Source organism: Hemiscyllium ocellatum, chromosome 29 (assembly GCF_020745735.1).
Source record: "Hemiscyllium ocellatum isolate sHemOce1 chromosome 29, sHemOce1.pat.X.cur, whole genome shotgun sequence".
Lineage (NCBI taxonomy): Eukaryota > Metazoa > Chordata > Chondrichthyes > Orectolobiformes > Hemiscylliidae > Hemiscyllium > Hemiscyllium ocellatum.
The window spans coordinates 21,235,166-21,262,186 of record NC_083429.1 but is presented as its reverse complement, the minus strand read 5'-3'; the positions used below and the strand labels follow the sequence as shown (position 1 = coordinate 21,262,186).

The 27,021-nt window shown below is 44.6% G+C and overlaps 1 protein-coding gene across 3 annotated transcripts in view; it reads left to right on the top strand.

The window, feature by feature from the left end:
• st3gal4 (ST3 beta-galactoside alpha-2,3-sialyltransferase 4) overlaps positions 1-27,021 on the top strand; it is a 122,569-nt gene that overhangs the window by 75,151 nt on the left and 20,397 nt on the right. For all 3 annotated transcript variants that reach the window (XM_060846656.1, XM_060846657.1, XM_060846655.1), the window contains 4 exons: positions 4,292-4,381; positions 17,167-17,266; positions 24,575-24,646; positions 24,752-24,852. In XM_060846656.1, coding sequence (XP_060702639.1) covers positions 4,366-4,381; positions 17,167-17,266; positions 24,575-24,646; positions 24,752-24,852 — 289 coding nt within the window. In that variant the 5' untranslated portion in view covers positions 4,292-4,365. The remainder of the gene's footprint in view (positions 1-4,291; positions 4,382-17,166; positions 17,267-24,574; positions 24,647-24,751; positions 24,853-27,021) is intronic.

Here is a 27,021-nt window from a genome sequence, read left to right as displayed (position 1 = left end):
GACAGTGTTGTACAGTGTTGTGGTCGATATTGCCCTGAAGGCTGGGCAGTTTGCTGTGAACAATGGGGTGTTTGAGGTTTGGTCGTTGTTTCAAGGTGAGAAGTGGAGATGTGGGGAAGGTCTTGGTGAGGTGCTCATCCTCATCGATAGTGCATTTCTTGGCTCCTGGGAAGTACTGGACAACTAATGGTATCCTACCGGTTGCAGCCCGTGTCTGTTTCCTGAGCAGGTCATTACGGTTTTTCGCTTTGGCACATCGTAATTGGCAGTTGATGAGTTAAGTATTGTACCCTGTCCTTATGAAGGCATCCTTGAGCACATTCAGGTAGACAGGATGGTTACAAAAGCACTTAGCACTCTTGTCTTCATTCTTCAGAACTTTGAGTAATAGAACTGGAGTAATGTGTTGTGGTGCTATAGGCAGGAGAGATTTTGGGAAAGATTTAGCAAGAAATAACCAAGAATGGAAGGTTTGGGTTATAGGGAGAGAGTGGATGGAACATTTTTCACTGGATCATTGGAATTTATGAGGGGTATAGACAAGGTGAATGGCAAATGTCTTTTCCCTACGGTGTGGGATTTCAAGACTGTGGGAATATATTTAAGGTGAGAGGAGAAATATTTAAAAAAGGACACATGAGATTCAACCTTTTTACACAGAGTGGTGCATGTGTGGAATGAACTGCCAGAGAAGATGGTGGATGCAGGTACAGTTAGTGTTTAAAAAACATTTGGTTAAGTACAAGAATGAGAAATGTTTGGAGGGATATGGGCCAAGCGCAGGCAGGTGGGGCTAGTTTCATTTCGAATTATGGTCAGCATGGAGGGTCTATTTCTGTACTGTATGACTCCATGATTCTATGACCATAGTGTAGGAGCATCAGATGAGGTCCACCTTGACACTAAGGTCATCTGGCTCCATTGTTTATGCGTTTCACAGGCAGCAGGGTGAGATTCTCACTAGGCAGTGGCATGGGATTAACGCTTGTTAAATCCTTGTTAATATTGCAACTCACATCATTGACATTCAGCTTCCCAGTTTACCAAATTCACAAAACAAGCTAGGAGCTGGGAAAACTCGATAAGGAAACCAAAGTGGCTAATTTGCTGCTTGCTTCAAAGGGTCTCCTTGTTGCCTGCGACCAAACAGCACCTTGGGGTATCATCAATGGATCGCATGCATCCTTCATCCATGGTGTTTGCCAACCCACTTTAACCATCTGGGCACTCATGTGCACTGGCTGTGTAGTCTGGAATAACATTGCACCAGCACTTAGCATTGAAAGGCTGCCACAGGGCACATAGAGACAGGCATAGACCAGATTAAGCTGTGTCTCGGAAATAATTGCTTGCTTCCTTCACGTCTGCTCATTTTGCACCGTTGCCATCATGACCACCACTGTCACAGAAACTGGCAGTTTACTTTGTCACTAAGCAGTCTGTAGTTTATGAGACACATACCGCTGTACAGAGGTGTGCCTATCACACATGCACAACACATACCAAAAGCTTAGATGGCGAACGCATTGCAAACGCAGCAAGCAGGCAGCCAGGTCACTTCGGGGAGTCATCATCACAGAAGTCCATGGGGTCAGTCAGGGAGTCCCATCCCACAATAAATCAAGAGCAGCCCCTGAAACCAGGCCAGGGGATTAGCTACAGTCAGGTGTCTGATCTGGCTTTCATTAGTTTGGGGATACATCACAGTCCGTCTGTTGGCTGTGTAGCAGAAAGTGTGGGTGGGAGGTTGGGCTGATGTGGCCTGGAGGCCATACAGGCACCAGCCAGAGAACTGGGCAGCGGCCATCAAGCCAATGCCTCGTCAGAGCCCTCCATTCTCTCATCCTCTGAGGTCCAGGTTTCGGGAGCTGGATGTTTCTCTGCAGATGTCGCTGGGAGGCTGGTGGAACCTGCAAGATACAAGAGAGCAAAGGCATCATGGCCAGTGGTTAGAAGTGGTTTGGACTCACGCAGAGTGATAGTAAGATTAATGGGAGAATGGCCCTGAGGTGCACAGTGCGATCTAATTCATTTGTCAGCACATGGAAGTTTCAGCAATCCCACAGAAGTGGTCCCACTCTTATGGGAAGGAGGCCAATGCATGAGCTGACCGGGGGTGGCATGTCTGTCAGTGCTACTGCTTGTGGGGATAGTGTGGTGAGACATGTCCCCTCACTAACCTCGGACTCCACTAACCATGCATGGTCTCTGTGCTGCTTCATTAGTCTCTGGGTACATCTCACCACACTAGCCCTACAAGCAGTAGCACTAACAGCCATGCCACCCCCTTGTCATCTCACGCATTGGACTCCTTCCCTCATTACAGGAAAAGCCAGCCCATACCTGGGTAGGGAAAGCCCACATGGGACAGTGGTGCTTGAAATCTGTGTCTTCACTATGAGGAGAGAAACCTGGTCCACATAGGAGAGGATTGGGACCCCTTCCGTGAGATTGTTGAAACTTCCATGTCCTGCCAAATGAGTTAGATTGCACTGTGCACCTCAGGGCCATTCTCCCATTAATCTTACTGTCACTCTGCGTGAGTCCAAACCACTTCTAACCACTGGCCATGATGCCTTTGCTCTCTTGTATCTTGCAGATTCCACCAGCCTCCCAGCGACATCTGCAGAGAAATACCCAGCTGCCCGAAAGTGCTCTCCTGGACCTCAGAGGATGAGAGAATGGAAGGCTCTGATGAAGCATTGGCTTGGTGGCTGCTGCCCAGTTTTCTGGCTGGTGCCTATATGGCCTCCAGGCCGCATTAGCCCATCCTCCCACCCACACTTTCTGCTACACAGCCAACAGACTGACTGTAACGTATCCCCAGACTAATGAAAGTGGACGCAATAACGAAGAGAGTGAGAATGCGAGTGCGGTGGCAGCAAAAAGAGTGTGGTACTTTTGGCTTGGCTGAGTGGAGAAGGCCATTGACACTTTTTCTGTACTATTTGCTGGTTCTCCGCACCCTGGAGATGGCCCTGACCTGCATCAGACCAGATTGGTAGGGTTGGGGGGACAGCCTCCTCTGCTCATTTTTCCAGGCCTTTTCTCTGGCTTCACCCCACCCCCCAGAAGCCTACAGGAGAATCTTCCCCTTCTCCATCATATTCAGAGTCTGTCCTTATCTGATCAGGGCAGCTCCAGAGTGCTAGTAGTTATCCAACAGATGTTTGAAGATGGGATACCGATGCTTTGTGAGGATATCTGCCAAGTGGCGAGTTGCTGTTGTGGTTGGAGTGTGGTACGATGAGCGGAATCTGTTCTGAGAGATGCCATGGGGAGTGGTAAGTAATTAATGAGGTGAATTTGGGAAGGCAGTCCGAGAAATCCGCTAGGCCTTGCAGTAGCTCATCTTCTTAAAAAAAAACTCAAAACAACTCTGACTCAGCCAAAAGAAACCACATAATATTCAGCCCTGTTACATCTTTTAAAGAGAAATTGATCAAAGTCTTGTAGAAAAGGACAGAAAACTTGCAAGGAAATTGGAGACAATTAATTAGCTGCAAGAAATCAAATGAAATGATGGTGATCTGATGGTATAGGTCAGCACGGGTATTATGGGTTACTGGACTGGGAGTGGTTGAGGTAGTTCACTGGCACCAAACATCCTTTGCCTATACTACATCTAGAATATACCAGATTTATGAGTGGTAGAGGATAAACCACTGTAAGTCTAAACAGAAGAGGTACTTGTTTTAGTTAATGAGATGGTCTATAGCAAGAAGTACATTTTGGATGGCAACTCAGGCATAATTGTGAAGGACTCTCGTGAGCTGTATAAAATGCACCTGTTCCCTCCAAAAGTGAGTGCCAATGAGTGAAAATGGAGGGTCTCCATTCAAAGATTGTGTGGCATCATCAGATTGGGTGTAATTAATGTAAATTCAGTATCAACTCTAACATTATAGGAACATGGAAAATAGGAACAAGAGTAGGCCATTTGGCCCTTCGAGCTTGTTCCACCATTCAGTACAATCATGGCTGATCTTTCAACTCAATCTTGTGTTCCTGCTTTGATACTTGTTGATCCCTTTAACACTAAGAATTGTATTTAATCCTTCTTCAAAACATCCAATGTTTTGGTTTTGACTGCTTTTGCTTTGGTGCTGAATTCCATAGGCTCACCACTCTCTGGGTGAAGAAATTTCTCATCTCAGTCCTACACAGCTTCCTGCATATTGTTAGACTATAACTCATATAATGCAACATCTTTGATCTTTATATTTTAAATGGTTGGTTGTAAGGCATCAGTTTTCGATATGTAAAAGCAAAAATCCTTTTGACCTTTCAGGGATCAATCTGTCATGAAGGAGATGTGAAAAGATGGCTTCGCGAATCCTCTGAGCACCTTGCAGAGTGAGAAAGATGAACTGGAAACCAGGTAAGGGGAGTGTCCTGCGAGCTGAGGGCAAGATCACAGGCTTTTGATCCTTTGTGAGCAGGGTCTCTGGGTTCCCACAGTGCAGTGATTTGCAGACAGTATGCTGGGTCCTGTATACACAGCGAGAGGGGATTCTGAAATTGCAGTAGTGCCACTGTTACTCAGTTAATGCATTTTGAGAGGCTAGGATGTCTTCCAGAGAAAGGAAGGAAAGGATTTCGACAGAGCTAGCATTGGGCAATTGCTGTCTTCTCTCTCCCTTTCTTTCTTTGCTTTCTCTCTCTCCCTCTTTCTCTCTGTGTCTGTGTGTCTCTCTCTCTCTCTCTCTCATATGCACTCTCTTTGTCTCTGTCTGTTTCTGACTGTCTATCTCTGTGTCTCTCTCTCTGTCTCTCTCTCTTCTTTCTCCTCTTATCCCTCTCTCTTCTGTCTCTGCCTCCTGCCTTCTCGTCTCTGCCTCCTGCCTTCTCGTCTCTGCCTCCTGCCCTCTCGTCTGTCTCCCACTCTTGTCTCTGTCCATCTCTGACACTATCTCTCTCTCTCTCTCTCTCTTTCTTTTATCTCTGTCTTTGTCTCCCCCCAATTCCCTCTTTATCTTGTAACTGCTGTAATTTGACTGAAGCAATGACCTTTGCCTTCAGTCATGTCATGACACCCCAACCACTGTTTGTGCCAGGGCTAGTCTGACCACAGCCACCATCTTCTAAAACAATCACCATCTGGGGTGGCTATGTGGTCATGTCAGATTAGCCCCAGCCCCACCTTCGGCTTTGCAGTGAGAAAGGTACAGGGTTGTAACACCTGCTGCTAATTGGCATAGAATTGGCATTGTCAAAGGGATATAAGATTGACACCCAATCAAGGGGAGCTACAAATTAAATCAATTTGCAACATATTATTCCAGGAGAAGTATAATAGTTTCCCCTTTGGCAGAGAGAAACAATGAATGGGCAGTGCCAACTCAATTGACTGCTGGAATTGAAGATCCTGTAGTGCAGTTTATAGTGGGACCCTCTGATCAACAGAAAAGACTTTCACTCTGATCAACATGATTGGTGTAAGGATTTTTAAACCTGATTTTGCAGGCAAGGTGAAGGTGAAAATAATTTTAGAAAATGGATATAAAGTTGAAAAATATTAGGATCAGTGCTGCAGGGCATCCTTCTGAGTAGTGCCTGTATCTCCCACAGAATACACACCATGGAGGGAAAACTGAGGTGTATTCTAACAAGATGTCTTGCATCTGTGATTCAATCTAGTGTTTTATTTGACATTTATAATATGAAACAGTATCATGCAGTTTACATAAAGCTATTTGCCAAATTTCCATTTGTTCAAAAATATGCAATATGCAACCGATTGACTCTCTACGCTGTCATAACCTTTTCTCCCAGTTTTCTACACTCGATCTTAATTGCTTATCACTTTTTATTTTGACTCACAGTATCTCTCTCTAGGCCTCCTTGCTTTTTTTCTCGTTTTGTCTCCTCCATTTGTGGGCCATGTGTTTTGTTCAGAATTAATTAGTCCTCATAGGTATTTGGCAACATGCACTGCAAACAGAAGAAACCAAGCTGATTATCCTTCAGGGAGGACATGGCTTAGTGGTATGATCATTAAGCTGTTATTACAGAGACCCAGGTAATAATCTGGCGACCAGAATTTGAATTCTGTCATGCCAGAGTGGAATTTGAATTCAATAAAATACCTGAAGTTAAGAAGAACTCCACCTTCACCCTTTGTCTCCACAAATAAATTGCCACTGTGTTCTTTAACGAACTTTCCTCTTTCCCTTATTTTAAAGTAGTTGTAAAGTAACTTGGGATTGTCCTTTATTTTACTTGCCATTATTCTTTCTTGTCATTTTTTTGTTCACCTAATTTGCCTTTTAAGTTTCCTTTTGCACGTTCTGTACTCCTCTAGGCCTTCTGCTACTTTGAGCCCTCGTTTTCTGCCGTAGTCTCCCTTTTTCTCTTAATCCAATCCCTCGATATCAAGGGTTCACAGAATTTATTGGTCTCACATTTTGTCTTTATTGAAACATGTTGATCCTGGTCTTCCTACTTTCTTCTTGAATGTGTCCCACTGCTGTGACACAGATCTATCTAAAAGTATCAGCTCCCAGTCCACTTTGACCCAATCATACCTGACCTAGTCACAATCGGCCGTCCCCCGATTTAGAACTTTGATTCCAGGCCCATCCTTGTCATTTTCTTGATTCTAAGGAGGTATAATCACTGTCTGAAAAATGCTGCCCCACTGTTACTTCAACCAATTGCCTGCTTTCATTACTTAAAATGAAGTCCAGCATCACATTTACTCTAAGTTGTCAGCAGATAATAATTTGCCATCAAAATGTTAAAGTCACTACAACAGTATTTCAGTGTAAGTGCTGCCAAATATAAATTTTCAGGCAAAGGTGAGTTGTTAAATAAAGTGGATTGAAATTTCATCTTGTCAAAAAGTGATTCCCGGGCTAAAAAGTTCCATTTTAATTCGGATAATCCTAGTGATATTCTAATCAGTGTGCTGGAAGAAGAGGTGAGGGAGGGGGCTTGACTAGGGTTGGAACAATACATTTTCCACACATCCTAGGGGCAATGTGGATTACCATAATAATGCATCCCAGTTTTAGGAGATGAGTGGAGTTCACGGAGTGGTGAATCTCTGGAATTCATTGCCCCAGAAGGCTGTGGAGGCCAGGTCATTAAGTATATTTAAGACGGAGATAGGTTCTTGAGTATCAAGGGATACGGGGAGAATGGGGTTGAGAAATTTCTCAGTCATGATAGAATGGCAGAGCAGACTGAATGGGCTGAATGGATAATTTCTGGTTCTATGTTTTATGGTCTTAAATGCAAGATGTGAACAAGATCATCCAAATAGAATACACAAAACAGAAATTGCAGAGAAACTCAGCAGGTCTGGTAGCACCTGTGCAGAGAAAACAAAGTTTCTGACCCTTCTTCAGAATTCAGAGTTATTGTTATTTGTTAACTCTTAGTCAAAAATTTAAATAAATGTACAACGTATGGTAGTTTAAAAGGTTTTGAATTGCAGAAAGTAATCTCTGAATGGAAGTATTTTGAAAATAATGAAAATAAATGCAGATCTGAGCTTGCACATTTGTCAGAACAGCAGCTGATTGTGGAATGGAATTTATAGTGGGATCCGAAGCTTTGGCCTTCCAGTATTTAATTCAAGGAAATTTCAGTTCACCTAGATAATGGAAGAGCCAGAAAACTAGTGATAATTTATAGTTTCGCGAGATCACTATAATGTGAAAACTGTTATGTTTTAAGTTATGTCATCAAGAGGCAGCATGTAAATGAGAAATTGTAGGGGAGCTACCTATAGATCCTATTGCTCATAGCATAATTAACGGTGGATGAAAAGAAGACAACATAGGTGATTATTTTGTTATGATTATGTAAGAGTAGAATCAAGCTAAAGATGTTGGAGGATGATAGTGAACAAAAGCAACTGAAAAATTAGATTAGATTCCCTACAGTGTGGAAACAGGCCTTTCAGCCCAATAAGTCCACACCAACCCTCCGAAGAACAACTTACCCAGACCCACTTCTAATGCACCTAACATTATGGGCAATTTAGCCTGGGCAATTCACCTGAATTCACCTGATCTGCGCATCTTTGGACTGTGGGAGAAAACTGGATCACCCTAAAGAAACCCACACAGGCACGGGGAGAATGTGCAAATCCACACTAATAGTTGCCCAAAGCAGAAATTGAACTTGGGTCCCTGGCACTGTGAGGCAGCACTGCTAACCACTGAGCCACCGTGCTGCCCTGTGGAATAGTATTACCGTTGTCACAGTCGCATAGAATGCCACACCCAGTTATAGGCAAATGAATCTTAAAATCTGTTTTGAATTTTGATGGATGTGAACATTTATAAATCAGTATTAATGCAGGCACACAAATTCTAGAAAATACGAAGCATGTTGCTTGTAATCCTCACTAACTCTGTGAGGATCCCGATGAGTAGAATTATTTTTTGTCGTGTACAAAAACCCACACTTACTTTTCTTTGTATTTCCAGCACAATGCTGTCTCATAAAATTATTATTTTGTGCGCCTTCCACATACACTAAAAATACCAAACCAGTTCAGTCAAGTTATAAAATTAAAGAATCCTGTTGGAACATGAGTATGTAAAATTTCTAAGTTTTTGTTTTAAACGTTAGATTTAGAACTGGCTCAATGGTAGAAGGTGGCGATAGAGATAGAGGGTGGTGGTGGAGGGTTGTTTTTCAGACTGGAGGCCTGTGACCAGTGGAGTGCCACAAGGATCGGTGCTGGGTCCTCTACCTTTTGTCATTTACGTAAATGATTTGGATGCGAACATAAGAGGTACAGTTAGTAAGTTTGCAGATGATACCAAAATTGGAGGTGTAGTGGACAGCGAAGAGGGTTACCTCAGATTACAACAGGATCTGGACCAGATGGGCCAATGGGCTGAGAAGTGGCAGATGGAGTTTAATTCAGATAAGTGTGAGGTGCTGCATTTTGGGAAAGCAAATCTTAGCAGGATTTATACACTTAATGGTAAGGTCCTAGGGAGTGTTGCTGAACAAGAGAGCTTGAAGTACAGATTCTTAGCACCTTGAAAGTAGCGTCGCAGGTAGATAGGATAGTGAAGAAGGCATTCGGTATGCTTTTCTTTATTGGTCAGAGTATTGAATACAGGAGTTGGGAGGTCATGTTGCGGCTGTACAGGACATTGGTTAGGCCATTGTTGGAATGTTGCGTGCAATTCTGGTCTCCTTCCTATCGCAAAGATGTTATGAAACTTGAAAGGGTTCAGAAAGGATTAACAAGGACGTTGCCAGGGTTGGAGGATTTTAAGCTATAGGGAGAGGCTGAACAAGCTGGGGCTGTTTTCCCTGGAGTGTCGGAGGCTGAGGGGTGACCTGATAGAGGTTTACAAAATTATGAGAGGCATGGACAGGATAAATAGACAAAGTCTTTTCCCTGGAGTCGGGGAGTCCAGAATTAGCGGGCATAGGTCTAGGGTGAGAGGGGAAAGATATAAAAGAAACCTAAGGGGCAACGTTTTTGCACACAGGGTGATACGTGTATGGAATGAGCTGCCAGAGGATGTGGTGGAGGCTGGTACAATTGCAACATTTAAGAGGCATTTGGATGGGTATATGAATAGGAAGGGTTTGGAGGGATATGGGCCACATGCTGGCAGGTGGGACTAGATTGGGTCGGGATATCTGGTCAGCATGTCCAGGTTGGACTGAATGGTCTGTTTCCATGTTGTACATCTCTAAGACTATGACTAAGAGTTTAATTATGACTATGACAGTTGGGGGGGAAACCACCATCTGCTGCCCACTGGGGAAGGTAACTGCTGTCCTTACCTATTCTGGTCAGGTGACTCCAGGCACACAGCAATGTGATTGACTCTTAAATGGTCTCTGGGCATTTAAAGATGGGACAATAAATTCTGGCCCAGCCAGTAATGCTCATATCCCATGAATTAAACAAATAAATCAGGACTTGGGCCTGACTGGGGTCCAACTCTGTAGATGGGTGGGAGTTCCCTTAAACTCTCTCGCCTACCCTTTAACCCTATTCTCACAACACTCCCATGTCCCTTCATCCCCACTGTCCCCATGCAGCCACCCCTCCTGCCCATAACTCCTTCACCCTTTTCCCTTCCATGCCAGGTATGTATTGTGCGTAGAATTTGTAAATTTGAAAATAACACAGATTGTAGAATCCCTACAGTGTGCGAGCAGGCAATTCAGCCCATCAAGTCCACACCGACCCTCTGACGAGCATCTCACTCAGACCAACCTCCCTACCCTATTCCTGTAACTCTGCATTTCCCATGACCAACTCCATTAGCCTGCACATGCCTGGACACCATGTGCACTTTAGCATGGTCAATCCAGCCTAACGTGCACATCTTTGGACAGTAGAAGGAAACCGGAGCACCCGGAGGAAACCCACACAGACACTGGGAGAATGTGAAAACTCCACACAGACAGTTGCTGGAGGCTGGAATCGAACCCGGGTCCCTGACGCTTTGAAGCAGCGGTTCTAACCGCTGAGCCCCCATGCCACCCAGATGATCATCTAACTGTCAGAATAAACAATTCCTCATTCAAAAAACATGTCAATCTTATAGGGGTCTGAGCAATGTGGATTCTGAAGAGATGCATGGCAGAATTGGATAAAATATCTGATATTTGAAACTTCCTGCTCCATCTTATGCGCCTATCACAAATGCGAGGCAAGATTCTTGCTAGCCACTGACAGGTTACCAATCAGCAGTGTTTTAAATTTGTTAAACACTTACTGATGGCCCAATAATATATAGCTTTCCATCTTCCCAGCTCACCAAACAAGCTCGATATTCAGAAAACTTGAGATGGAAATCTGAGCGTTTACCGAGCGAATTCAGCTCATCGCTGAAGGACCTCAGTGTTGGTCACTGGGCACCAACATCTCCGGGTACACTCCTCTGGCACCAGCCACACGTACCCCACATTTAGACATTGGCATCCAACCTCCATCAGCCTCTGTCTGTCCCTTTGATACATCTCCAATCCACTTACAGGAAACTTCTGCAATTCAGTTCAGCACCTCAGATGGTACCTGCAACCCATCATCGTAATGCTGCTGAAAGGAGCCTGTGCTCTCTGGGTGACATACCCAGCTTCAGAGAGTACGGGCTGCATCTCTGGGCTTTTTGCTACTTGGGGCACACTCACTGTGATCCCAGCTGATGCACTCAGCATTTGCTGCCCAGTCCTGCCTTGCTTTCCCTTTCTGTCCTCGCCGTCTCAGCCAAAAATGTGAAGCTTCAGTCTTGCCTGACTGTAACAGACGCACAGTATGGAAACTGTTATGACTGTCGGTGGGCCTCATTCAGGTCAGGGGGATAACCTCTGGCCAGGAGGTGCCAGCACTCTTTCTTAGGGCAGCCATCGATGCTAGTCCAAGGTTACCTGGAAACAGTCCATCAGCCAATCGGGATGGTCAGAGTCAGGATGCTGTAAACATTAGGGATGAGGACCTGAACATCAGGCAGCCCACTGTCCATTTTCATAGCATCCGTAGAGTAGTAGAATCCCCATAGTGTCGAATCCGGCCATTTGGCCCAACAAGTCACATCGACCCCTCAAAGAGTAACCCTCCCAGACCCATTCCCCTCCCCCTATTACTCTACATTTATCCCTGACTAATGCACCTAATCTACACATCCCTGGACAGTTTGGGCAATTTAACATAGCCAGTTCACTTAACCTGCAGATCATTTGAGTCCATTTGCCCTCCTAGGGGTTGTTTCCCATCTGAAATGAGAGGCAGGCATAAAGAGAGATGAAAGTTGGTGGAGCAGCTGTTAATGCTGGTGTAGTTGAGGAAATGTCCCAGATAAGTAGGTGGCACTGAGGGCATGCAGCGTTAGTGGATATTGGGGGTTGAGGTGGGTGATGAGTGAAAGGTGGGGCGGGGCGGGGTGAGGTGATGGAGGGGGGCAGTAGGCATCAGTCAGAGTGAAAGAAATAAGCCTGAAAGGAAGGTGGGTCCAGGAGCAGGGAGGGAGTGGGTATGAAGTATCAGAGAAGAGATACTGGTATAGTGGAGAAAGTCATTGGCAAGGACATTTCTCCAGATACACGAGTCTGCTCTATTCTGGTTGACAACCCTCAAGCCAGACTTCCCTGGGCTGGGGTAGTGACCTCTACTGCTGGTCTTGGAGAGGTAGAGGGATGTCCCATCTCTGTACCACCCCATCCACCAGGATCTCCAGGTCCCTCCCCAAAAAATACAGGGTGCCAATTTTCCTCTTTCTGCTGTGTCTGAGGCAGATATCAGGGCCCCCAACTCCCATGACTTCCAGGATATCCACTGAGTGGTGAATTGTTCTGTGAACACCAGAATTAGACATGATGGTTGCCATGAGGACGGGTTAAATAGTTAAAGTGGTGAGTCTGATAAGATACAGCTGTAAAACTTGTTAGGCCTAGTAATAGAGATCCCTCCAAAAAATACTTAACACAACATGAATATGTAAGAGGCAGCCGACAATATTAATCATAAAACTGTTAGGATAATAAAACAGTTGTCTTCTTGTGTTAACAATGACTGTTGAACTAAATCCATTAATGGGCTTGGAATCAAACCACCATTCATACATTGAGCTCTTATGGCTATTCAAAGTTTGGGAGAAGATTTGTAGCTTGGGTGCTCATTGTTGTGGTTCTGTTCGCCGAGCTGGGAATTTGTGCTGCAGACGTTTCGTCCCCTGTCTAGGTGACATCCTCAGTGCTTGGGAGCCTCCTGTGAAGTGCTTCTATGATGTTTCCTCCAGCATTTGTAGTGGTTTGAATCTGCCGCTTCACAGGAGGCTCCCAAGCCCTGAGGATGTCACCTAGATGAAACGTCTGCAACACAAATTCCCAGCTCGGCGAACAGCACCACAACAACTCTTATGGCTATGTTTACAAAGATGATCAATGTGTTAAATCCACTGATGGCAGTAATCTATTTATAGATGCAGGCATCTATTTGCAGGTAAAAGCAGAAAGTAGATGTCTGAGCTATCAATCAATTAAATGATTCCATCGCAGCCAAATCTGAATACCCAATTACAGTTTAAGGTAAAAGGCCACTTTAGGGCCCGTATGGCTCAATGGTAATGTCTCCAAGTCTGAGCAAGGAGGCCTGGGTTCAAGTCTCATTTGCTCCAGAGACATTTCTGACAGTTTGATTCAAAGATAACCGTAGAAGAGCACATTATCCATTGGATAGTTACTGTAATGCATCATGAGACTTTGCCACTTTCATAATGCTGGAATAAAGTCCTGTAATTGATCATTAAATGACTAAATATTTGATTTACCAGATATTATTATATTAATGTAAGTGAAACTGTCAACAACATTTGTACTTGACTACTGAAAGGTTCCCTGCTCCAAATTAGGGTTCCCCTCTGATTTATGACACAATCCTGTGCCAGTAAAACCAGGATTAGGGGAGGGGACATCTCCATGCAGGATCTGCATGTCCCAGGTTCCACCAAAATAATTTGGGATAAACCTGTGTTAGGATGGGAAATACTGCCCATTATATTGGCCCTGGTCTAATTTCAACATTCCAAGTAGTTTACATTAGATTATCAAAAAAATAGGAACAGATGTAGGCCATTCAGCCCCTCAAGCCTGCCCCACCATTCAACAAGATTGTGGCTGGTCTGCCCCAGGCCTCAATTCCTCTTCCATGCCAGCTCAGCACAGACGTCAATACCTCACTATGTCAAAGATCCATCTGAGTGCTCTTTAACTACTTTCAGTAATCTATCCTCAACAAGTCTCTGGGTACAGACTTCTGGGCACTCACTACCCTCCTGAGGGTAGAAATTCCTTTGCATCTCGCGGTTAAACACGCTTCCCCTTATTTTGTAACTATGTCCCCTAGTTGGAGATTCACCCACTACTGGAAATGTTCTCTTAACATTTACTTTATCAAGTCATCTTAAATTCTTTTACATATCAATAAGATAACCCCACATTCTTCTAGATGCACATCAAGAGAGGCATAGCCTATTAAGCAATTATTGATAAGTAATATATTCATCTCCAGATGCTGTCTAGAGAATCTCTTTTGAACTGCCTCCAAAGTCAATGTATTATTTTAAATATGGGACTGAAAACTGTAGATGCAGCCTCACTAACACTCTGTACAATTGTAGCAAGACTTCCCCATGTTTAAGCTCTAATTCCCAGGCAGTGAAGGCCAGAATTCTATTTGTCCTTTGGTGCACTTGTATATTCACTTTTTGCGTTGCTTATATAAGAACATCCAGATTCCTCTGCACTGCACCTTTTTGGAGTCTCTCTCTATTTAAATAATAATCTGCCTTTTGAATCTTACAACCAAAGTAGTTGGCTTTTCTCCTTAGAATTATAATTAAATGAAGTTTGGGTCCAAAGTACCTAGGTTGTATTAATAATTCACAATTTGAATTATAATGAGATTAGATTAGATGCAGTGTGGAAACAGGCCCTTCGGCCCAACAAGTCCACACCGATTCTCTGAAGAGTAACCCACCCAGACCCTTCCCCTACATTTACCCCTTCACCTAACACTACGGACAATTAAGAAAGGACTATAGCACCGACTAAATAAAATGTTGGTGTACCAAGCTTGGAATGAGTAAACTCAAATAGTTTTCTACTCTTCTTTGAGCTTATCCAGTCTACCTTGGAGAATGTTCCAGCATCTCTGCTTTAAGTTCAGTCTAGCACACATTAATGTGACACACAGCCCTAAAGTCTTTGAACCTACCTTGGGTCCACGTATCTGTCAACTTCAAGGATTCCCATGCACTCTGTGATGCAGACTGGAAACAGTTGCTGGCTGTTTCCACACCATGGCTAAACATGTGGTAATGCTTCCTCTGGCAATGTCCTCTCTTCAACGTGACGTCATAGAATGAAGACAATGGGTCTGATTTTGAGATTTTGGTTAGGACCCTGACATGCAGGGTCCCCTGCACTGTGGGGAAAGTGGTGACTTGACAGTGATATTCCCCATGTTGGTCACTAAAAGTCCAGAGGGTGGACTTACTGTGCCAGGATCAGCAGGATGCCCTGCAGTTGGAAAGTAGGTAAAAATCTGAAGTTTAGGACAGGGAGCAAGATCTGCCCAGTAGTTGAAACTTTTACATTTAATGATGTCTTTAGCAGTGGCTCACCATTGAGGAGAGGGCCACCCTTTACAGGGGGACTTGTGGCCTTAGCAGTGACTGGGTGCATTGGCCAATCTGCCTCGTACCATGGTCCTCTGCTCTGCCACTGGGTGGCTACCTGGAAGCAGCTGACCCAGTCCCTGACACACATGGGTCAAGGGGAGGGTGCCCAATTCAACTTGGCCGCTGCCTGAAGTGGTCATTTCACTCAATGTAGGAGCAAATCACTGCAGATGCCAGAATCTGTATAAAACATACTGGACACGTCACTCCCTTAATTAGATGTGGCTGCTTTTCTAGCAGTGAGTAGCCCTGCTCCTCTCCCCTCTTCCCCACTCGCCATCCCCGCCCCCAACCATTGCACTGATAATGACCCCGAGAAAGGTACCACGCACACAGGCACACACATCCCCATGCACGTCCTGTCACACAACATGTATAAGGTCAGGCAGCATCAAAGGAGCAGGAGAGTCGACGTTTCGGGCATGAGCCCTTCTTCAGAAATAGGAGAAAGTGAGGACTGCAGATGCTGGAGATCAGAGCTGAAAATGTGTTGCTGGGAAAGCGCAGCAGGTCAGGCAGCATCCAAGGAGCAGGAGTGTCGACATTTCGGGCATGAGCCCTTCTTCAGCCCTTCCTCATGCCCAAAACATCGACTCTCCTGTTCCTTGGATGCTGCCCGACCTGCTGCGCTTTCCCAGAAACATTTTCAGCTCTGATCTCCAGCATCTGCAGACCACACTTTCTCCTACACAACATGTATACACATGCACTTTCTCTCTCTCTCTCTCTCTCTCTGACACACACACACACACACACACACACGTACTCGCACAGACGCTCACACACACTCTTTTTTTTCCCCTCTCTCCCTCACATGTGCACACACGTAATGTGATTTGTACCATGTCAGTTTCTGCCAGTTGTCTCCAGTCTTCATGAATAGCCTTAAGGGAAGGAATCTGCTATTGACCAAGTCTGTCTTAGTTATGACTCCAAATCCACGTCAATGTGGTTAACTCCGAACTGCCCTCTGGGCAGTTAGGCATGGGGCCATAAAAGCTGGCCTAGCCAGTTACACCGCATAGAGTCACAGTCATAGAATCATACACGCTGAGCTGGAAGGTTTGTTTCTGGGTAAAAAGCTTGCCCTTTGTCCTTTTTAAATCCTTCTCCTCGCTCCTTAAAAAACAAGGGACTTGATCAGCAAAGTCCAGTCCCAGCAATTTTAACGAAAAGTGTCTAAAAACGACAAAAGGATTTGATCTTTAATTCCTGGTCTCGTATTAATTGAAACCAACAAATGCTGGAGATCACATCGGGTCAGTGGAGGGATTGGACATCCATGTTGACCAGCAGCAGGACCCTGACCTTCCTGTAGCTGGTCATTTTAACACCGCGTCCTGCTCGCATGTCCACATGTCTGTCCACGGCATGCTGCAGTGTTCCAGTGAATCACAGTGCAGATCAGAGGAACAATATTTCATCTTCAGACTCGGCACTTTATGGCCTTTTGATCTTAATTCTGAGTTCAACGCTCTTAAACTGTGAACCTTTCCTTTAGCTTGTTATCATGTCCTCCCCTCCCCCATCCAACTTACTGTCCTCTCAAGTCTGGCAGGAGACACACCATTGTTCCACCATTCTCACATTCCAATCACATAGTGTAAACTATTAACATCTTCCCTACACCAGCACCCTGGACCCACTACACCACCACCACAACCCTCCCTGCCCCCAATCCCAAACTGTAACATAAAAGCTGTCCCTCCACACTTCATGTCAGCTCTGATAAAGAGTCATCTAGGCTCGAAACATTCACTTGCTCTCTCTCCATGGCTGCTGCCTGACCTGCTGTGATCTCCAGCATTTGTTGTTTTCAGTACAAATTCAAACATCTCCAGTAATTTGTGCCTATGTTTTGTTTAATCTTGTGTTAACTAGTCTCTGCTTTGATTGCAGCAGAGTGTGTTGTTTCACTACATTGTTTACACAATTACAATTATATGGACAGAATGGTAGAAATTAATTTCTCCTTGTGTCTTTTTTTCACTAGATTGTTCCAAGTTCTTGCACATTTTCGTGTTTCTCGTGCTCCTGTTAGTGGGTTTTGTGATGTTCATCCATTCTGACCTTTCTCTGAAGGCAAATTTACAGTAAGTGGCTGACTTGGACCGTCTTTGTTTTTCTCCCAACCTCACTGAGGGTTGAGCTCCTCAATCAATGAGATTAGCTGGGATTATTTTCCTTGCAGCTGAGCAGATTCAGCGGAGTTTAATTAAGGTGTTCGAAATTTCAAAGGGTTTTGGTGGAGTAAATGGTGCACATTGGTTTCACTGGCTGGAGAAATAACATCAGGAGGGATACAGACAGCCATCTCTCTAAGCTGTGCACGTGCACATCCACACAATCGACAAAGCATTCATGTGCAGTGGTCCCTTTAAGATTACATCGGGCAATCCTAAGGTGACTGTGACAAATGGACCATTCACAGTCAGGCAGAATTAATGGGAAGATTAGGCACAGACTTCACAGGTAAAACCAGTGGGGAGAATGAGAGCATCGCTTAGAAGCAGCGAGTTGTTATGCTTCAGATTGGAAAAAGGGTTGTGAAAGCAGATTCAAAAGTGAAACTCTGAAAAGGAATTGGGTACAAATCTGAGAAGGAAATGCATGACAGGCCAGTGCAGCAAAGGGGCAGAGGCCTAGGGTTCTTTCAAAGGCCTGATTGAGACACAAAGGCTGAATGGTTTGCTCCCTTGCAGTGCAATTCTGTGAAGATCTAGCACCAAAGTGATTGGGTCAGTGGGGCTGCATCGTGTTAAAGCTAGATTTTTTTGGAATAGTCACATGCTCAGCTGACTAGGGTTAAGAAAGTACTTCTCCCTGTATCCAGGATTGGGCAGGACCTGATGCTCGTAACCAGGAGAGTGTATGATAGAACAGTCTGTGCTGAGTACTGACCCTTGGTAACTGACCTTTTTGCCATTGCAGCTGGCTCAACTGGACCAAAAAAGACAGTAAAGAACATCTTTGTTGTTTGCATAAAGGTCTTCATTTAATGCTGTGATCCCTCTGCATGCAGTTTGTACTGTGTTATCTGTAACCAGAAGATTTCTGCTTTTTTGATGACCACACCTTTGTAACTAACATGATGCGAGTTCAGTTCCTGTTGTCTTAACACATTGGTGGTTTCATGCAACCTAAAACATTTTCCTGCCGTTCATGCTTTACTCATCTCGTTTTCGTTTATGTTTCCTCGCTTGCTTCCAGTTAAATTTCTTGAAATCCCATTGGAAAAAGGTCTATTTTTGTAATCGCACACCTTGCCTTTTTGTTGAAGGTGTTGAAATGTCAGTCCCTACTTTGTCTGCTTGAAGGTCCTTTTATATGAAGGAATGCCGTAGAATCCTTTTGTATATTTTCTTCCTCCTTATATCTGCCACTTTACTGCGCTTGACATTGGTTATTTGTTGAATGAACCGCACTATTTCCTATATGATTTGTAACACTGTCGGTTACAAAATTTCCCTTTTTTTTAAAGAAAACTGGCCCTTTGCAGCTGGTTTGGCTTTTTTTCCTGGCACAGTTTGCTAACTGTAACATAGAATGATGCACAGTGGAAGCTACACTGAGCTTTGGCACTCATTCTGCACCTTCTGAGATTCTACCGGTGGTGTGTCCCTGGTCAGTGATTCCAATTACTCATTTCTGAGCGAGAACTGTTTCCGTTGGTTTATAATCACCTTGTGTACCCTTGGTTTGACATATTTAAAATCTGATGAGAGATAACTGTTTTCTCATCAAACAAACGCAGGGCTGATGTTGAGCTGGTTAGAATCTGAGTAAATCTCTCTCTACTCTACCTTGTAGTTTTTTTCTGCCTCGAGAGCACCACCTACTGTAAGTGAGATGGCTATGACACTGACTGCTCAGAGGACCTTTGCTGTTTCACTGCTGGAGTACAGGATACTTACTCCTTTAATGTGCGCTTAAAGATTGTTCTATCCCTGTATTCTGAACTACAGCATTCCTTGCAGTGCAGGGATGCCTACAGTACTCCTAGTGGAGCATATTGAGAATTCTGACACAGAGACAGGCAGCCCCGAAATATTTTCAAGTCAGGTTGAAGGGTGGCACCATGGCTAGCACTGCTGCCTCTCAGTATCAGGGACCCAGGTTCAATTCCAGCCCCAGGCGATTGTCTGTCTGGAGTTTGCACACTGTCCCCGTGTCTGCGTGGGTTTCGTTTGGGTACTCTGGTGTTCCCCCCCACCCCCATAGTCTAAAGATGTGCAGGTCAGGTAGATTGGCCATGCTAAATTACCCATAATGTCCAGGCATGTGTAGGCTAGGCAGATTAGCCATGGGAAATGCAGGGTTACAGGGATAGGGAGATATTTCGGGGTGCAGTGCTTTTCAGGGAGGTGGTATGGGCTGAATGGCCTGCTTTTACAGATTCTATGACACGTGCCTTGGAGGGAAACTGGCAACTGATGGTGTTCCCATGTGTTTGCTGACCTTATCCATCTAGGTGGTACATTTCATGGGCTTGAGAAGTGTTATTGATGGCACCTGGGTGATCCAGATCATCTGGTATACACTGTATATCAGTGGTGCAGAGAGTGGAATTTGAATTTGGGTTGAGACTGTACAAAATTATTTTATACAGGTTTTATAGCAAGACTGTAGACTAAGTTCCCAAGTTTGTTATGGGTCCAGATAAGATCCCCAGATCATTAACATAGAACAGTACAGCACAATACAGGCCCTTGAGCCAACCTACTCTAAGATCAAACTAGCCTACATACCCTACGTTTTACAATCATCCATGTCTTTATCCAAGAGTCGCTTAAATGTCTCAAATGTATCTGACTCTACTACTACTGCTTGCAGTGCATTCCATGTACCCGCCACGCTTTTGAGTAAAGAACCTACCTCTGACATCAGGGGTTGGGAGGTTATGTTGCGGCTGTACAGGACATGGGGGGAATATTCCAGGCCACTGTTGGAATATTGCATACAATTCTGGTCCCTTTCTTATCGGAAAGATGTTGTGAAATTTGAAAGGCTTCAGGAAAGATTTACAAAGATGTTGCCAGGATTGGAGGATTTGAGCTACAGGGAGAGGCCGAACAAGCTGGGGCTGTTTTCCCTGGAATGTTGGTGGCTGAAGGGTGACCTTACAGAGGTTTACAAAATTATGAGGGGCATGGATAGGGTAAATAGACAAAGTCTTTTCTCTGGGGTCAGGGAGTCCAGAACTAGAGGCCATAGTTTAGGGTGAGAGGGGAAAGATATAAAAGAAACCTAAGGGGCAACTTTTTCATACAGAGGGTATATGTGTATGGAATGAGCTGCCAGAGGAAGTGGTGGAGGCTGGTACAATCGCAACATTTATGAGGCATTTGGATGGGTATATGAATAGGAAAGGTTTGGAGGGATCTGGGCCTGGTGCTAGCAGGTGGGACTAGATTGGATTAGGATATCTGGTCGGTATGGACAGGTTGGACTGAAGGGTCTGTTTCCATGCTGTACATCTCTATGACGCTATGACTCTCTGTCTCCCCTGAATCTTCCTCCAATCACCTTAACATTATACCCTCCTCGTGACAGCCATTTCTGCCCTGGGGAAAAAGTCTCTGACTATTCACTTTATCTATGCCTCATCATCTGTACACTTTCATCAAGTCACCTCTCTTCCTTCTTTGTTTCAATGAGAAAATCCCTAGCTCTCTCAACTTTTCTTCATAAGACATGTCCTCCAGTGCAGGCAGCATCCTGGTAAATCTCCTCTGCACCCTCTCTAATGTTTCCACATCTTTCCTACAATGAATCAACCTGATCTGAAAACAATATTCCAAGTGTAGTCTTGCCAGGACTTTGTAGAGCTGCAGCATAACCTTGCAGCTCTTAAACTCAATCCCCCTGCTAATGAAAGTCAACACGTCATAATCCTTCTTAACAACCCTATCAACTTGGGTGGCAAGTTCCATTTAACTCCAGGTGAGATGGGATGACCTAGCTTTCCTTCATTATTCCCGTACACCCCCTTCAGAATGTTAATTAAGAAAGAATCTCTTCCCTTTGTAGATAATCTTCTTGTAGACTCAAGTGAACCTCTATTTTAAGTTGACTGGCCTTTCTTGAATTAACTAAAAGTGTTTACTAAACTGTTGTTAAGAGTAGAAAATGTGTTGCTGGAAAAGCGCAGCAGGTCAGGCAGCATCCAAGGAACAGGAAATTCGACGTTTCGGGCATAAGCTCTCCATCAGGATGAAGGGCTTATGCCCGAAACATCAAATTTCCTGTTCCTTGGATGCTGCCTGACCTGCTGCGCTTTTCCAGCAACACATTTTCAGCTCTGATCTCCAGCATCTGCAGACCTCACTTTCTCCTGTTGTTAAGAGTAATCAGGGGAGGTGGTGGCGTGGTGGTAAAGTCACTGTACTAGGGATTCAGAACCCAGGCTAATGCTTTGGGGACATGGGTTTCAATTCCACCATAACAGATGGTGACATTTCAATTCAATACAAAAAAATTGTAATTATAAGCAAAGACTAATCTAATGATGATCATGAAACTAATGTCAATTGTTGTTACAAAAGAAATCTGACTGACTAATACCTGACCTACATGTGACACGGGACCTACAATAAAGTGGTTGACTCTTAACAACCCTCTAGAACTGGAGGTTGACCGTAAACGCTGGTTTAACCAGTAAGCCCACATCCTGTCAATAAGTTTATAAAAAAACACACAAAATTAAATATTAACATAACACAGAAACCAGAGTGGAGTCCACACAGGTCAAACTGAAAGAAAAAGGATCAGTCTCTGAATTATTTGTGAATAGCAGATACAAAGGTGACACGGTCATTATTGGAATAATCAGAGTGTTGACATCGGCAAGGAGGAGAAAGTGAGGACTGCACAAGCTGGAGATCAGAGTTGAAAAGTGTACTGCTGGAAAAGCACAGCAGATCAGGCAGCAGTAGGAGTAGGAGAGTGGACATTTCGGGCATAAGCCCTTCATCAGGAATGGGGGTGGGGGGCGGGGGGGGGGCAAGGGGGCCGAGAAATAAATGGAAGGGGGTGGGGCTGGGGGGAATGTAGATGAAGGTAAGGGTGATGGTGGTAGTTTGAAGAGGAGGGTGGAGCCGATAGGTAGGAATGACGATGGACAAGTAGGAGAGTTCAAGAGGGTGGTGTCAAGTTAGAAGGTTGGATCTGAGACAAGGTGGAGGGGGTGGGGAGGGGAAATGAGGAAACTGATGAAATCGACACTGATCCCGTGTGATTGGAGGGTCCCAAGGCAGAAGATGAAGTGTTCTTCATCCAGGCATCAGGTGGTTAGAGTTTGGCGGGGAAGGAGGCCCAGGGCCTGCATGTCCTTAACGGAGTGGGAAGGGGAGTCCCACTTGATAGTCTTGGTTCTGTAAGTTGATTGAATTTTTATTTTGAACTGGCTTGTGGCACTAAGTGGGAGAGAGTCTTTCTCTTTTGTTTTGTCTGCAGTGCAGGGGTGTTTAATGTAGTTTCTCAAAGCTGTTGTACTCACAACAGTCTTGTCCACACACTAGCGTGGCAATAAAACACATAGACCAATGTTTCAGCCAGTTTGTAACTCCTTTCTTTCTGTATATCTCTGGAGGGTAAAACAGACATGTCTGCAAGAAGTGGTTTCTGCTGAGGGGGTTAATCATCTCCTTTGTTATCTCTTCTTGTTAAGTCTCTCCTTGTTTGAACTTTCCCTGGTTCTTTATAGGTACAACATTCCACACATTTCAGACAGCAGTTTGCCTCATCACTCAATTTGCAACTGCAGTTTTTCTTGACCTGTAACAGTTCTTTGTTTTAAAAAAAGTGCACATTCTGGAATTAAAACAGAATACTTTGGTGTTGTTATAACATAAAAAAACGCACTCTCGTAAATTCCTATTAGAGTGGGCTGCATTGAAGGCCAGAGTTGAAAGTTCAGAGGTTAACCAGTCCATGCCATCTAGTTGTCACCACTTCTGGCTGCCTGCTTTTCGAGTCATGGAATCATAGAAATGTACAGCATGGAAACAGACTCTTCAGTCTAACCCGTCCATGCCAACCAGATATCCCAACCCAATCTAGTCCTACCTGCCAACACCTGGCCCATATCCTTCCAAACCCTACCTATTCATATACCCATCCAAATACCTTTTAAAAGCTGCAATTGTACCAGGCCCCACCAAATCCTCTGGCAGCTCATTCCATACACTGAGTGAAAAAGTTGCCTCTTAGGTCCCTTTCATATCTTTCCCCTCTCACCCTAAACCTATGCCCTCTAGTTCTGGACTCCACCACCCCAGGGAAAAGACTTTGTCTATTTATCCTATCCTTGCCCCTCATAATTTTGTAAATCTCTATCAAGTCACCCCTCAACCTCCGATGCTCCAGGGAAATCAGCTCCAGCCTGTTCAGCCTCTCCCTGTAGCTCCGATCCTCCAACCCTGGCAACATCCTTGTAAATCTTTCCTGAAGCCTTTCAAGTTTCACAACATCTTTCCAATAGCAAGGAGAGCAGAATTGTACGCAATATTCCAACAGTGGCCTAACCAATGTCCTGTACAACATGACCTCGCAACTCCTGTACTCAATACACTGACCAATAAACGAAAGCCTTCTTCACTATCCTACCAACCTGCGACTCCACTTTCAAGGAGCTATGAACCTGCACTCCACGGTCTCTTTGTTCAGCAATATTTTCTAGGACCTTACCATTAAATGTATAAGTCTTGCTAAGATTTGCTTTCCCAAAATACAGCACCTCGCATTTATCTGAATTAACTCCATCTGCCACTTCTCAGCCCATTGGCCCATCTGGTCCAGATCCTGTTGTAATCTGAGGTAACCTTCTTCGCTGTCCACTACACCTCCAATTTTGATGTCATCTGCAAACTTACTAACTGTACCTCTTATGCTCGCATCCAAATCATTTATGTAAATGACAAAAAGTAGAGGGCCCAGCACCGATCCTTGTGGCACTCCACTGGTCACAGGCCTCCAGTCTGAAAAACAACCCACCACCACCACCCTCTGTCTTCTACCTTTGAGCCAGTTCTGTATCCAAATGGCTATTTCCCCCTGTATTCCATGAGATCTAACCTTGCTCATCAGTCTCCCATGGGGAACCTTGTTGAACACCTTACTGAAGTCCATATAGATCACATCTACTGCTTTGCCCTCATCAATCTTCTTTGTTACTTCTTCAAAAAAACTTAATCAAGTTTTTGAGACATGATTTCCCAAGCACAAAGCTATGTTGACTATCCCAAATCAGTCCTTGCCTTTCCAAATACGTGTACATCCTGTCCTTCAGGATTCCCTCCAAGAAGTTGCACACCGCTCACCGGTCTATAGTTCCCTGGCTTGTCTTTACCGCCCTTCTTAAACAGATTTTCTTTCCGTGTTTGAAATGTGTCTCTGATTAGTTACAGTGTGGAAGCCAAACCAAGTTGCCAGACTGGGTATTCAAGTGCATGCACAAAGCGGGTAATAGCCAAGTAAGTCATCAACTTAATCTCTCTGCCTGCCATTGAGCTTCACTTTCTAAATATTCTAATTGCTGATGTGCCCGTTTTAATTTGCTGCTTTCATTTCTCTTTCAGTTTTACCAGAAACACTCAGTTATTCTTGAGTTTAAATGATATATGGTGGATTCAGAAAAACCCTGCGGTCAATGAACTCCCTTATGGAGTTAAAGGGAGTGGTGAGACACCTTTTGATTGTTCTATTTTGTTTGTTTTCTTCATTTTCAAAATAAGTGGGGAGAGCGAGGGAGAAGGAGGGATTGATAGAAATCCCTTTGAATGTTGAGAGCAGGAGCTGGAAGGCTTCTTTCAAACTACTGATATTTCAAGTACGGACTGCAGATGCTGGAGTTAGAGTCCAAAAGTGTGGTGCTGGAAAAGCACAGCTGGTCAGGTAGCATCTGAGGAGCAGGAGGGTGGACTTTTCGGGCATAAGTTCTTCATCAGAAATAGCAGGGAGGTGGGGGGCAAGGGGCCTGAGAAATAAATGAGAGGGGGAGTGGGGCTGCTAGATGGAAATGTGATGGGTAGATGAAGGTAAGGGTGATGGTAGTTTGGAGAGGAGGGTGGAGCCTCATTGTCCCTTTCACTTTTGCAGAATGGCCATGACCTCATGAGGCAGTGAGGGTCAGCTTCTATCTTTCCAGATCTCACCAAACCCTATGATTGTGTACAATGAGGCCATAGTGAAGGCCTCCCCCACCTTTCCTTAGCCAGTTCCTTCCCTATCTACAACTGCAGGAATGCTTGGAAGCAGTTTGTAAATGTTCGAGGGCTTAATACCCACACTATTGCTGGCTGTGGGAATCAGCTGACAAGCAGTGCTCACTCTATTCACACATAGAAAGTGACGACCTGCTCCCAGGCTCATTTAAGGTCCTTCCTGGTGACTGATCTTCAGATTTCGGGCCAGGCTGGTGGGCCAGCCTTGAGAGGAGCATGAACTGAAGCAATTTAGCCTTCACTGCTTTATGATTACCATTCATTGCATGCTTACTTTATTTTTTTTTTGTCGTTTTTTTAAACGTTCTTTTATTTATTCAGCAGCTGTCTGAGATAATGTAGCGACAAGTTGATTAGGGGAATTCCTATCCCTCCTGTGTGGTGTCCAATTATTTTTAGGTGGAGGGTGAAATTATGTTGTAGTTTCCTTGGGCAGCCTTAAGCTCAGGATCTGGCAGTTACTTGAGGTTTATTAATACCTCAGACCATGACTTTGATTGAGGTCTTTTCTGAGTTATGCTGGAGTGAACAATATTTATCAGTATCTTTGAGTTATTGGCCTGTTGTTAAAGTAACACATAATCAAACTGTCCTGCTGCACCAGGTACGCTGTGGTTACTAGTCATGGCCACCATACTCATGGTTTGGATTCTGTCCAACCACAAAGAAACTGTTCTCAGCAAAATGTCTCATTGTCTCTGCCCAGTGTGTGTGGGGATTTTTGAAACCATTTTGCGACATTTTATCTGATAAGTTATGGCCAATTGTTCAATAATGATCAGTCAGACAGTGAATTCAGTTTATCAGTGATCCTCTCTGTTGTCGTGAAATGTTGCAGCAACACAGGAGGCCGTTTGGCAAATCATGCCTCACTTGGCTTGTTGGAAGAGCTTTCCAGTTTAGTTGCATTACCCAGTTGTGTGCTCACAGCCTTGAGAAAGTCTTCCTTTCCCCTCAGAAGCTGTTATTGAATCCACTTCCACCAGCTCTTCATACAGTGCAGCTTAAGGTTTTTGTAAATCTCGGGGTTGGGCTGAGATATGGGAAGGCTAGTGAAATGGCGCAGTTCCTGATGTCTTCCCTAATGTCTTTCTATTGTGTACCATCTTGCTGGTGGTAGGAATGCTCGATTATGGGCCATGTCCTGGGAGGGAGGCCAATTAAATCACTTCAAATCCCAAGTTATGGCCGCCTCCAAGTGGGCATTTTGTCTGAAATGGAGCGGGGAAGCTGGGTGGGTCCACTGTCCACCTGCCAGGTGAAACCTGAGAGTCTCTTTGTGGGCCCTGTGTGGTGGGAATCAAGCCCCCTCCTTTATAGCCACTCCATGGCTCATTATGGTTCCACTCCATGTGCCATCTCCCTATAACTGCAATTGCAGCAATGGCCACCTCTGATGGTGGCACTGCTGAGCTACCAGCTCCCTGATTGAGCTTGCTATCAGTGAAATGTCACCCTGGATCCTGCTGAAGATGGGTCACCTCCTACTATCAGCTTGCATGATGTCAGTGGTTTGTATGGACCTTTGTTTTGTGATAGGATGTGGGTACTACTGAGTATTTTTAATTGCCCTTAGACTGAGTGGCTTTGCTGAGGCCATTTCAGGCGACAGTCAGGAGCCAACT